This window comes from Sardina pilchardus, chromosome 9 (genome assembly GCF_963854185.1).
Source record: "Sardina pilchardus chromosome 9, fSarPil1.1, whole genome shotgun sequence".
Taxonomy (NCBI): Eukaryota; Metazoa; Chordata; class Actinopteri; order Clupeiformes; family Clupeidae; genus Sardina; species Sardina pilchardus.
In genome coordinates, this window is record NC_085002.1 from 32,796,175 (window position 1) to 32,809,979 (window position 13,805).

Consider the following 13,805-nt stretch of genomic DNA (forward strand, 5'->3'; position numbering starts at 1 on the left):
TTGTTTTCCAGTAAATCAGAAAATACTGCCAATTGGCTTAAAAAGTGGATTTTCGCCCTATTTTTAGGCATAAAAAGTCATGTAAATCATGCCAAGAATGCTATATCAACAAATCCCTCTGTAAATATCTTCCAAATATAGTTAGGAATAAGACTGGAAAGTTTGGTGTATGTAGGTGCTGCAGAAGTGGAGATCCTTTGCATGGCGTGTGGGGGAAAACTCGTTTTGAGAAAACAGCCTTGAAACACAGCCAATGAAATGCGTTCTCAGCTTAGACTCGTCTTTGAACTTTCGCGATTGGTTGCTAATACGAAGGAAATGCCCATATTTGGATAGCATAGCGTCTTGTAGGAGAAGCAGGGCTTTCCAACGGTATCAAACACGATATGATTTGGATCACGATCACGGTACTACATAACACTTTAGAATGGGAACTTTTGGTAAAATTAGGAGAAATATACAGGCGCGAGTAGACAAAAGTTCGTGAAATAAACACTGAAATGTGCAAATCGGACGTTGTTGTTGTAGTAGGGTGGTAGAATACATGCTAAAGTAGCAAACTAGCTCAAAATCTCGAAATTGACCGGAGGTCACAAAAACAGTATTTTCACCTGCCGTGTCTCGCCTTAAAGGAGAATTCCGGTGTGAAATTGACCTTAACTGTATCGAAACATGTTTCGGAGTGCTCACACGTGTTGAAGACGCACCTTCGCCCACCCCCCAGCATTCCGAACTCCGCCGTTTTCAGCCGAGCTTGCAGTAGGCTTGAATCTATTAGATTGGGCATAACGTACCCTATGCAGCTAAATCGCTATTTTTAAACCATTAAAACGGTTCCAAGTAACTCCACACTGATAACTATATTGTGTGGCGGAATAACATTGGGAGCACTTAGACTCTGCGCAGTAATATCCTCACTCCAAAGTGAAACTGAAAGTGCAAGAGTGAGGATATTACTGCGCCACAAAATATAGTTATCCCTCTTACCTGCTTACAAATGCACCACGTTTTATTTTATCTCACCATACTTGGTCGTGTGACTACTCGTGTAACTGTATTTTAATAGGTAAAACATGGAGGTGTTTGGTCACTTCTAACTTCATCTCTGTTTGGATCCTAAAGAATGCATTGGCCTAGTAGTCAGGGGGCCAAAACTGATATTAAAACTTTGTCGGACACTTTTTGGTACAAGCATACAACCTATCCAGTATTGATATTTAACCCCTCAACATGAGTTCTAGACAGGTTGTCAGCTTAGAAAATGTTATTTTGTCCATTTTAACACTATATTCTTAAAAATGGAAAAAGCGGATTTTCCCCCCAAAGTGCTTCCTTTTTCTTCCATGTTACCTACTGTAATTTTGGGCAAATGTGCAATATAATCCAACTTGTGTGCAAGCATGATCATTAAAAAATAATGATCAATAAATACCACAAGAGTATCACACCACAAGGGCCACTGTTGTGTCAGGGGGCCAATTCTGAAAAGGGCTTCCGTTAAGACTTTTGCAGACATGTTTTGGTTCAAGCTGTCAGTGTCACCCTATTTTTTTTTTTGTTAGAAGACACAAATAGGTAAGATATCAGGGTGGTTGTGAAGACGAAGTTAAAAGCTTGTAGGGAGAGACATGCAATGCTGCACAAGTTATAATATTTAAATGTTACAGTGAAAATGTAGAACTGTAGATGGTGGTGTATAGTGCTATTTAACTTCATTAATATACCAGGCTGTGACACAAATGATATTTAATGGACATATTACTATAGTTATTCATTCAATCCAAACATAACTGCTCTCTCACTACTTTAGGGTTAGTAACTAGTTAGCAATAACAACTTTCTTATAGTCGTATGGCAAAGGTATGTTTTCCCCCTGTAAAACCCGGGAAGTTAACTGAACTCAAATTATTTGAGTATACTGTAAAGCCTGGGAAGCTAACTTATCTGAAATTATTTGAGTAAACCGGATGCCTTGACATTTGAGTTTGGCAACTCATTTAATTTGAGTGTAAATAAGTCATTCAACTGGAGTTATTAGTATATTGTACAGTATGTACTGCATTTTGTGTTGGGATAACTTACAGGAGTCAAGTAAACTACACTAATTTTATTCACCTAATAACAACTTGAGTGAATTGTCATGACAAGTAAGAATTATGTAGGCCTACACACGAAAAAATGCAATGTACTCAATGTGTGAGCTATCATTTTTTATGGATTATGGGTAAATGCTTCTTTGATTTTCTAATAAGTATTTGTTCTCTTAGCTGTTAATTGTGGCTTCTTACTGTTTACCAGGTGATGGGCAAAAATATTGTGTTGATGATTTTCAGAATATGGTCAGATATACCATTAAGGAGAAGCCCATTCTCAAAATATAAAGAACATTTTGAAGTTCACTTTTTCTTGGCCTAATGCAAAGTTGATTGCGTTTCCCAATTTGACTTTGACCTATAGTCACTTGAAAGTATCACAAAGTTGAGTATCCCAATGGTGTGATTGAGCCTCCTATTGTCTGTCTGTATTGTCTCTTGGGGAGATACAGACACATTATGCATGTTTACATTGAGTAACTATATTACCCCTCTTATGGACAGGATATGAGCTTCAGGAGTGAAGATTTCAGGATTTTTTTATAGGTTTAAATTTCTATTAAATTAATAGGATTACTGCAGAATGATGGTAGTGAAACATAATATTTATCACCATGGCAGTACTGGCCATCATGATATACTGTATCTTCAGATTATCATTACGTCTGTCAGAAGCATTACAAGTGATCTAAGATTTTAAAATCAGCCCACAGGCCAAGTCTGTTATGGATAGTCATCTGCTTGATGGTGTGTGGTGTCAATGTAAGTAACACAATAACATAACAGCTATAGTATAGCCGTAAATATAGTTTAACTATTGCATTTAAGATTAAATAATTTCAGTCAAGATTAATATGTGATAATGTGTTAAGAATACTATGGACAGTGACATTCTGGGAAATGTAATGTGTGGTCAGCCATTTCTTATTGTGAATATACTTCTTGCCATGATTACTTAATTGAAATGAGTGGCATATACAGTCATGGCTGAAAGTGTTGGCACCCCATGCAATGAATAATGTATCATGAATAAATAAATGTTCTTCCTTAAAAGACTGGGGTCATACGTATTGGCACCCCTGTGTTAACCCTATGTTCTCAACTCCCATAGAGGCAGGCAGATTTTTATTTTTAAAGGCCACTTATTTCATGGATCCAGGATACTATGCATCCTGATAAAGTTCCATTGGTCTTTAGAACTAAAATTGCCCCACATCATCACACACCCTTCACCATACCTAGAAATTGGCATGGTGTTTTGTTCAGTTTTCTTCAGTTAGCCTATTAGCCTGTTTGATGCTCATTGAGCTCAATGCAAATCAAACCAGCTAATAGGCCAACTGAATAAAACACCATGCCAATCTCTAGTTATGGTGAAGGGTGTGTGATGATGTGGGGCTATTTTAGTTCCAAAGGTCAAGGGAACTTTATCAGGATGCATAGTATCCTGGATCCATGAAATAAGTGGCCTTTAAAAATCTGCCTGCCCCTATGTTAACCCTTTGTGTTAAATTCCCATAGGGTTACATAGGGGTGCCAATACATTTATTTATTTATGATACATTATTCATTCACATAGAACGTTGGTGTCCTTAAAGGTTGGATATGTTCTACTTTTATTACTTAAGGCATTAAGATCAATTTCCAAAATATGATTTTATATTCCTCTTTTTAGTCAACTTTAACATGGGTGCCAACACTACACTACAATACAGCCATGACTGTATTTTACTCAAGTTGAAATTAGGTGAATAAAATGAGTATACAGTAGTTTACTTGACTCCTTAAAGTTATCCCAACACAAACTACACACATAGAAATAACTCAGCTGAATGACTTATATATACTTAAGTTAACTTCCCGGGTTTTACAGTGCAGCCAAGCAGTGGTGCTCAGGTAGGCAGCCAACAGAAGGTACCCAGGGACCATGTCCATGTGCTCAGTCTGAGTCCTGGTCAGGGACATCGACACTGCCTGGTACTGCACTGACTTCCACTTTCCTCACATCCACATATCGTCAACTCCAAGCACCTGACCTGTACTCACCAAGCTCCAAGCACCTGACCTCTGTGGTTAAAAGCTGGGGGGAAAGCATGCCATCCTTCATGTGCCTTCTTCTGTTGGCTGCCTATACCCGAGCACCACTGCTTGGATGGGGAAAAATGCCTTTGCCACACGACTATTACAAAGTTATTACTACTAACTAGTTACTAACCTCTAATCCTAAAGAACTGAGAGAGCAGTTATGTTTGGGTAGAATTGATAACTATAGTGAAGTAATGTCCATTAAACACAATTTGTCACAACCTGGTACATTAATGAAGTCAAATAGCACCATAGACCACCATCTACAGTTCTACATTTTCGCCATAACATTAAAGTATTACAACATGTGCAGCAGTGCACTGTCTCTCCCTACAAGCTTTAAACTTGGCTTGACTCATTCCCATAGATAGGGGTACTGATTGATAGAGGTTTTGGAATGCTATGTTATGTTTCCAATCTGATATTCACTTTGAAAACTGGTTCTCTTTAGGCGGAGATTGTTTTTTTCATGTTCTAGGTCTGTTGTCTCTTATACTGTACAATAAATGTTAATTCTGACACTTCAGCAGACATTCCACGAGTGTTAGCTTTCATTCCATACCATTTTTTATCTATATGGTCCTTGTGGTTGTGGAGATATTCAACATTTATCGTTGGCATGTCATGTTGAGCAGGAAACCAAAAAATTGGCCTGAAATTGCTTGCACAAGTCAAAAAAAAAAAAAACTTGCTTGACAACCACCATAATATCTTACCTATGGGTGTCTTCTAACTAAAAAAATAGGTTGACCGCTTGTACCAAAACATGTCCGCAAAAGTCTTAACGGAAGCCCTTTTCAGAATTGGCCCCCTGACTATAGCTAAGTGCTATCAAAGTTACGCCGCGCGCCAGAGCCAGTGAGTGCATGCATTGAAACGTGAGAGGTATGTATCAACTCGTCTTAGTTAAGGGAATAACGTAGTTTAATATGAAAAAACGGTGTTCCTTTAAGTTAGTTAATTTGCATTGCGTTTTGCGTCAACGTTTTTGTCCCTGCGAGAGTTTAACAGGTGCGATAATTCAAAATCCCTATGTTATTTTCCCCATTGGAAAAATCGCCAGATACCGGATCTCAAAGATGGCAGCTTTTTGTAGCCAAACTTCAGAGGTCTATGAACTTACCCTGAGTGGTGCATCCCTAGAGCTGGATTTAATTCGGATTGTTCCTCCTGGTAGTGTAACCTCAGCACTTGCTGTCTCCTGACGCTTTTCAAGTAACTGGTCATCTGGAAAACAATACTTTTCATTTGTGATGTTCACTTAACCACAAGAGACCCCTTTCAATGTTTGTAAAAATCCAGAGCCGAAGTTGGGTGCCCTCACAGCATGGCGTCAGAAAAAGGATCAACTAATAGAAAGCAAGCAGGAGAATGTATAGAACGCCGGTCATTATCGGGATTCAACAAAATATTTTTAAACCACTGACAAGGCTCAACATAGCATTACAGTTTGATAATAGTGTGGAGTAGGGTTGGGTATCCTTTGGCTTTTATCAGATACTGCTGCGCATCGGGGTCTGGTTTGCCCTGTCGGAACTTATTTTCCCAACAATGACCGGTGTTCTATACATTATCCCTTACATCATTTACTTTTACTCGTTATATCTTTTACAACCAGTTGCTTTGTGCAAACATACACAAATATTTAGCCCTCCACACCTAACTCTCTCCGCCACTGTGTTCTCCTGGCCTCCAGAGCTTCTTTGTCAAGTTCCCGCTCTCCCAGCTTACCGAGGAAGCCAGAGACTGTGCCGTTCAGAGCTATTCTGAGAACGAAGGAGAAAAATCAGAACGTCAACTGAAATTTAAATTTGTTTGTTAACTTCTTGTGAACCCAAGGGTAGGAGACTCTTACTTATTGTCTTTCCCTTTTTCCTGTGCACTCCCATTCCGACGAAGGTTTCCATCTGAAATGAGTGCCTCATGAGTTTCTCTTGACATGGCTAGCCCATCCTCTCTGGGATTGTCTGTTACTGTTTGGTCAGTAAGACAAACATATTACATACCTATAATATACTTATGAAATATAACTTCAAGTGTATTTCTGAAGGAATGATCCAGAGTAAAAACAAACTAGAGTCTATTTATGGATGATAACAAGCTCAAACTTTAGTTTGGGAGCAAAAAGAGTTCTGAGCTATTATACAGTTCCTATAGAAAGTTATCATACCCTTTTGAAATAGTCACTTTTTTTGTCTTACAGCCTGAAATCAAAACCCATTTAAAAAAAAAATCTTTTCCAGTTTTATTTACAAATGTAGCTGTACAACATCAAAATAATGAAAAAAAAGTCAACAGTTCTGAAAATTAATAAAAAATTAAAAACTAGAATAACAGGGTTGGAAAAGTCATCATACCCCTGACTTAATACTTTGTAAAGCTTCCTTTTGCTTTCATTACAGCCATCAATCTGTTTGGATATGTCTCTATTATAGCTTTGCACACCTAGATAGGGGAATATTTGCCCAATTTTCCGTGCAGAAATGTTAAAATTTAGTCAAATTCTGTAGGGAATGGCGATGGACTGCTCTCTTCAAGTCAAGCCACATATTTTCTATAGGATTTAAGTCAGGGCTCTGACTTTGCCACTCAAGGATATTCACCATCCTATCCTTAAGCCACTGCTTTGTTCTTTTGGCAGTATGTTTAGGATTTTTGTCGTGTTGGAAGGCGAATGACCTCCCCATCCTCAGCTGTTTAGGAGAGGGATTGAGGTTTTCCTCAAGAATTTTGGTGTACTTGGCAGCATCCATTTTCCCTTCTATCCTGACCAATTGCCCAGTCCCCGCTGAAGAGAAACATCCCCAAAACATAATGTTGCCCCCACCATGCTTCAAAGTAGGTATGGTGTGTTTTGGGTGTGTTTGGGTGTGTATACTGTGTTTGGTTAGCGCCTGGAGCTCAGTCCAAAAACTTCAATCTTAGTCTCCAAAAAGTTCGATATTAGTCTCATCTGACCATATAAGCTTTTTCCACATGGTAGCAGAATATTCCAGATGTGTTTTTGCACTGAACTCCAAGCGCAATGTTTGGCGAAAACCAACACAGTACACCACCCAAAACACACCATACCTAGTGTGAAGCATGGTGGGGGCAACATTATGTTGTGGGGATGTTTCTTTTCAGCGGGAACTGGGCAATTGGTCAGGATAGAAGGGAAAATGGATGCTGCCAAGTACACCCACATTCTTAAGGAAAACCTGCGTTCCTCTCCTAGACAGCTGAGGATGGGGAGGTCATTCGCCTTCCAACACGACAATAATCCTAAACATACTGCCAAAAGAACAAAGCAGTGGCTTAAGGATAGGATGGTGAATATCCTTGAGTGGCAAAATCAGAGCCCTGACTTAAATCTTATAGAAAATATGTGGATTGACTTGAAGAGAGCAGTCCATCGCCATTCCCTACAGAATTTGACTAAATTTTAACATTTCTGTACGGAAAATTGGGCAAATATTCCCCTATCTAGGTGTGCAAAGCTATAATAGAGACATGTCCAAACAGATTGATGGCTGTAATGAAAGCAAAAGGAAGCTTTACAAAGTATTAAGTCAGGGGTATGATGACTTTTCCAACCCTGTTTTTCTAGTTTTTAATTTTTTATTAATTTTCAGAACTGTTGACTTTTTTTTCATTATTTTGATGTTGTACAGCTAAATTTGTTAATAAAACTGGAAAATATTTTTTTAAAAAGGGGTTTTGATTTCAGGCTGTAAGACAAAAAAAGTAACTATTTCAAAAGGGTATGATGACTTTCTATAGGCACTGTATATAGAGAAATTTGAACATGAAATTGAATTGTATATTCAGTTTATTACCAATACCTGTAGTTTCATTGCTTCTAAGCATAATCATAGATGGCTTACCATAACTTTAAATGTACAAATGGCTTGCCATGGATGCACACACAATTGTCAAACTTTCCTCTGTTTTCATGTTTATTCAGTGCAGATGGCTTGCCATGGCTTGTGGGTATAGGAGAGCAGTGCTCAACCACTTCCCCCACCCACATCTTTCCTACTGGTCAGAGATCGAACCGGCAACCCTTTGGGTTACAAGCCTGAAGCCCTAACTAGTACACTACGGTGTAGTTTTCCAAAAAGTTTTCACATTACAACTTTGCAACATTTCAAATAAATGCCAGTTAGTGCATTTGAAAGCTTGTTATGTAAACTAGGCTGTTGATTCATAGCCTGTTTCATAGCTTGAATATAGTGAAGTCTTTATGTTAGCTAACTGTAAAGGATGTGGCACTATCAGAGCAAGACCTTTTAGATTGCGCATGACGGCAGCTATCTTTAAAGTCTTGTATTAAACGATAAAAAAATAAATGCAGAAGATTTAAGTAGCACCAAAATTCCTGTTATTATTCAATGTCATTACTATCGTTTGAGCCAGCACCGATGCCATATTAGAACTGAGTTTCAGTGCCCAACCCTAGTGTGGAGTGGGTCCTTACAGACAAATTGAAGCATTACAAACTTTATGGTTATGGCTATGGTATTTAGTAGACCAAAAGCAATTTACAAAATATGAACATTAGGCAGGAAATTAAAGAAAAAGTGTATAGAAGGGTTACAAAAAAGACATAATTAAATTCATCTTCCGATTGTCGCCATCTCGAGGAAAAGTTGTACAAGTCAGTAGGCTCATTCGACTTCATGCAGTGTGGCGCAGATCTAGCTGAACCTGATGCATAGCGATGGCGATCAGAAAACCAGTTAAGGTCATGTAAAAAGGTTTTATCACTGACTTCATAAACAGTCTTTATAACCTCCCTGTACACTTATAAAGTTGCTAATCTGAGCCTTTTAAGTGGTTTAAAAAAAGCGATTTGTTTTGATTTGGTCTAGCTCAAAACTCCGATTAACATATCTTTACTCCCAAACAAAAGTTTAACAAAAGTCATCATCCATAAACTGGCCATAGGTTGTCTTTACTCCGTATCATTCCTTCAATGTGGTCAATCTCAGTTGCAATTATTCATTTGATTTGTGTAATGATTTGATATTTTGTTGAAATATAGATCTTACCCATCTGTGTTTTCACATGAGTATCATCTTCTTCCCCCGGACAGGCGGTTTTGTTTATGTTGCTTAGGATCTGTTGTAGCTGATCTTGAGTCAGACAAACCAGACTCTCCTTTGGATTATTTTTTGGGGCTCCGATGATTTCGCTTGCGGTCTTGGTCTTGTGAGTGTCAGACCTCTTTACTGACTGCCCTCTATCCACCCGTTTAGCTTTGATCTTCCCCGGGCCATTAAGTTCTGCATGGTTGTCCAGATTCACAATGGTAGTATCTGAGGCATTCTTATATGAGCCTGGGCCTTTTCCTTGACTCCTCTGGGGCCTCTCACGTGAAGCCTCTTGAGGCAATTGCTTTGAGGCAGCAATCAATTTCGGAGGTCTGTTTCTTAGGGGATTCTGTTGACAGGAGGTTTTTGTTATGGTTAATATTTTCATTAAGAATGAAATATCTGCAAATGGAAACGGGCAAACAAAAAAAATGAAATCTGTAGAACTTGCCTTGCTAGATTTATTTGAAGTCTTGGATTCAAACCCTGCAACAGAAACGAATCAAGTTTATTTACCAACATTCCAGTGACTATGAAACCATTGGCCATTAGGAAACCCATTGGATCTGTTAGGATCTGTTGTCCTAATCTAATAGTAAAACCTAATTCCTCATACGAAAGTACAGAGAGGTGTGTATAGCAACACTCCCCTAGTGATATTATCTGGCATCCCCTTGGCACGCCAGGGTGCTTGATCAGCCACTGTTCCAAATTCATGGAAAGGCACTGTTTCAAAGGTTTTGAGTCACTTAGAAATGTTCTTGTTTTCATCATTAATGTTGTAAATGACTGCTGTCTACATAAACAGTTGCCCATTATCAGCAACCATTCATCCAATGTTCCAAAAGCACACTCTGTTTATTATCTGATATAATTTTAAAAGTCTAACTGAGAAAACATTGGAGAACCCTTTGGCACATAATGTAATCTGAAAACTGCTGCCCTGGTTTAAGAACAAACAAACAAACAAAACAAAAAAAACGATGCAACTGATCTCCGCTGGTGTTAATCTAGAGTGCAATGGAAATGTCTAAGTGATCCCAAACTTTTGAATGGCAACCGCGTCCACATCTACAGGGTTCATAAATGAGTCATAGTTTCTGTTATAAGCACTTGATACACTTTGAAATTTAAATGAAATATTTCACTGCTGCACTAATAATGAGTCGATGAGTTCCCATTTTTTAATTCAAAAGTAACCGAGTTCAAAGTTGACAATTAGCCTCCAGGACGTAAACGTATCAGCCTAGGCTAGCCAGTATGGCTAGCTACATGTTGCCTAAATTTAACATTATCATAGCCACATAATTAAGAAGCAAAAAGCTTCATTGACTATGCAATCTTAAAAAATCAAATCTAGCAGCATTGAACAATGTAAAAGTCACGTCTGCGATGTACGATGTTTGTTTAATTTATGTCCAAAAGCAATGTACGGAACACTGTTACTGTCAACATACAAAATATCGGGCTCTAATCTCAATAAATCGCTCATAAGATTGGTCACAGTTTTCAAAGGAACCCCAATGAGTGCTTGTTTTGTTGATAAGATCCTCCTCTTTTGAATGATGTATACCAGGTTATTATCACTCAATCCTTCTGTGGTAAATGTAACAAAACGCCGATCCCAAGGGGGCAGAGTGTACGGAACAACACCGTGGGTTTATTCTAGCAGGTAGCAAAAAAATAAAGTGTGCCGGCTTCACGTACTGGAGATAACAGTATGCACAAGAAGGCAGAGGACAAAAGTGTGTTTAGGAAAACGTCTGCATGTAAGACTTTACCGTCCCCGCGATAGTTTATCAGGTGCGATAATTCAAAATCCCCATGTTATTTTCCCATAGGAAAAATCGCCAGATACCGAATCTCAAAGATGGCAGCTTTTTTTGTGGGCGAACTTCAGAGGTCTAATGGCATTCTCTGACCTAACTCGTATGGCGCCCAGATTATTGTCACCTCTAAAATATATACCCATACGGGTACTTTGGTGTAACCATTTTCTGAGGCTGTTGAATGGTGCACAGGTGGCCTGTTGATTTGAATGGTGAATGGTGAACAGGTGGCCTGTTGATTTGGTGCGTTTAAACGGCCTCAAAAATGGTTACAGTTAACCCCAAAGTACCAAAATGACCACCGCGGCTCCGGAGTAAAATATACGGAGTAGTCTAGCACGAGGCGGGAAATCATTCATGTTCATCACTCTGTTTGACTGGATTTATGTTAATAATCCCTTCAATTCTAAATGCCAGCAGGTATAAAAGATGAATCGCCGAAGCAAGTAAAAACTCTTACCGTGGCTGGTAAAAATCAGCTTGGGCTTTCCATTTTCGAGCTCAAATAGCAAGCCATCTCTGTGGAGTGCATATAACATTAACAGGTATCTTTACATGTAACTAGAGTTACACATAACGTTACTGTGTCATTTCCATACATAGGTAGTGCTAGGCATTTAGTAGCCAACATAGCATAACTTTAGCTCGCTTGCTCCCATGGTTCACTTCAGTCGTCTCTGGTTGCCTTCTTATTCCATGATAACCTGCAGGTAACGTTAGCTAACAGCTAGCTAAACTTGAACTTTAGCGCTGTTCGAATACACTGGCTATAATGTAAGTCAACTATTTGATGACAACAAGCTCACAGTAGCTGGATATAAATCATAGTTGTAAGATGCTATCGTTAACTATGAGATCAGTAAATGGCAACGTTAATGCTAGCGAGACAATGCTAAATGTTACGTTAGCCTGGCCAAATGCACACACAGAGAGATACGCACTTACCCCAAATTCATAATTCACGTATCTGGTCATCTATGTTATAGTTTTCATGCAGCAACTGTTTTTTTCTTTCTTTTGAAACCGCCTGTCATACCTCTCGTGCAAAATCATAAATAGAGATCTTCACTTCCTGGACAGTGGGTGTTGTGTAGTTACCATCAGGTTACCATAGACATGGTTGCTGACCGCAACAAATAAAAGCTAACTGGATTGGTCAGTTTAAGCCACTAAAACGGTCCCGCATTGGTTTTCATTGTAGCGTCAGGGTTACGTAAACGGCAGGGCTTCGTTCAAACAGAGACGGGCTCTAGGCCAGTCAATCTAGCGTTTGACCCATAACCAGTGTTGGGAAGGTTACTTTAGAAATGTAATGTGTTACAGTTACAAGTTACCCGGTTTAAAATGTAATAGTAGTGTAACTATTTGAATTACTTTTTCTGAGTAACGTAACTAATTACTTTTGATTACTTTTTGATTACTTTTCAGATTTTTTAATGTTATAGTCCCCAAATCCATGCGAAGATTTCGGCCTTGGTCTACAGGCTGCCGAGCAGTTCTGTACAAGCGCACAAGGCAGCAAGGGCATTCAATACATGAATTAGCATCACATTTTTTGTGAGGATAATATAATGATAATCATAACACGTTTACAGGAAGGCATGTACAGTAGGCCTACGCTGATGGCGCTGTAGACGTGACAGCCTATCAGAAGGTCCCGTATCAAATTATGGCTGTGGAGGGAAACAGTTCTTTTTACATACAATAGTTACATACAAGGTTTTGCTGACAATATTGAGATGTAATTCAAATTGTAATTTTGAAAAATGTCAAAAGTACCTGTAATTGAATTACAAATTGTTCTACAGTAACTGTAATATATTACTGTTACATTTATTTTGTAATTACGTAACTCAATTACATGTAATGCGTTACTCCCCAACACTGCCCATAACTAATTGCTATAGTAATCATTCCAAGTTTTTTGTGATCCCTAGGTATATCTAATTAACATATAAAAAATCTATCCATTTATATTTAGTGGAACATACTTTTTTTCAAGGTCAAAGGTAGCAATTTCCAATGCATTTTGCCATTGGAATTTGAAACTATAGATATCAAATTGAAACTTTCACAGTTGTTTACTCACATTAAGGCAAATATTTTTTGTATTGCAAGTTTTCTGAAATGTGATGTTTTGATATGCAACTGAGACCAGTTTTACTCAAATATGCAATAATTTGCATATATTTCTAGAAAGCTAAATCTGAACAATAGGTACAGTACAGTCAGCGTCAAAATAATTGCTGCATTTTGCTTCTATATGGGATACCAAAAGCCAAAAGCAAAGGGAATATTAGATATTACTTTATATCACCTCAGAAATGAGGAAATCAAGTCAAGTCAAAATCAATGCGTTTCAATGTAAGTACATTATAGAACAAATGATTGTCAATGATATGGTATGATGGAAGTATCTCAGTGCATGCCAACTCACTTGATATGTTGTCTAAAGGTCAATATCTTCCTTATGTGACTTGGCATGTGACTTGAGATACTTCCATCATACCATATCATTGACAATCATTTGTTCTATACTTCCATTGAAACGCATTGATTTTGATGAAGTGATATCTAATATTCCCTTTGCATAGGCTTTTGGTATCCAATATAGAATCAAAATGCAGCCCAATTATTTTGAAGCAGACTGTACCTATTGTTCAGATTTAGTTTTCTAGAAATATATGCAAATTAAGGCATATTTAAGTAAAACTGGTCTCATT

The 13,805-nt window shown here is 38.2% G+C and overlaps 1 protein-coding gene across 5 annotated transcripts in view; it reads right to left on the reverse strand.

Annotated features, from left to right (window-relative positions):
- The window catches only part of ccdc66 (coiled-coil domain containing 66), a 42,065-nt gene extending 29,899 nt beyond the window's left edge, over positions 1-12,166 (reverse strand). For 3 of the 5 annotated variants that reach the window (XM_062544820.1, XM_062544821.1, XM_062544819.1), the window contains exons 1-7: positions 12,028-12,166; positions 11,543-11,601; positions 9,705-9,739; positions 9,212-9,602; positions 6,034-6,151; positions 5,838-5,944; positions 5,302-5,405 (exon numbers count right to left, since the gene is read on the reverse strand). In XM_062544820.1, coding sequence (XP_062400804.1) covers positions 5,302-5,405; positions 5,838-5,944; positions 6,034-6,151; positions 9,212-9,602; positions 9,705-9,739; positions 11,543-11,601; positions 12,028-12,038 — 825 coding nt within the window. In that variant the 5' untranslated portion in view covers positions 12,039-12,166. The remainder of the gene's footprint in view (positions 1-5,301; positions 5,406-5,837; positions 5,945-6,033; positions 6,152-9,211; positions 9,603-9,704; positions 9,740-11,542; positions 11,602-12,027) is intronic. The other 2 variants (XM_062544822.1, XM_062544823.1) reach the window with 2 other exon arrangements.
- Positions 12,167-13,805: the final 1,639 nt, after the last annotated feature.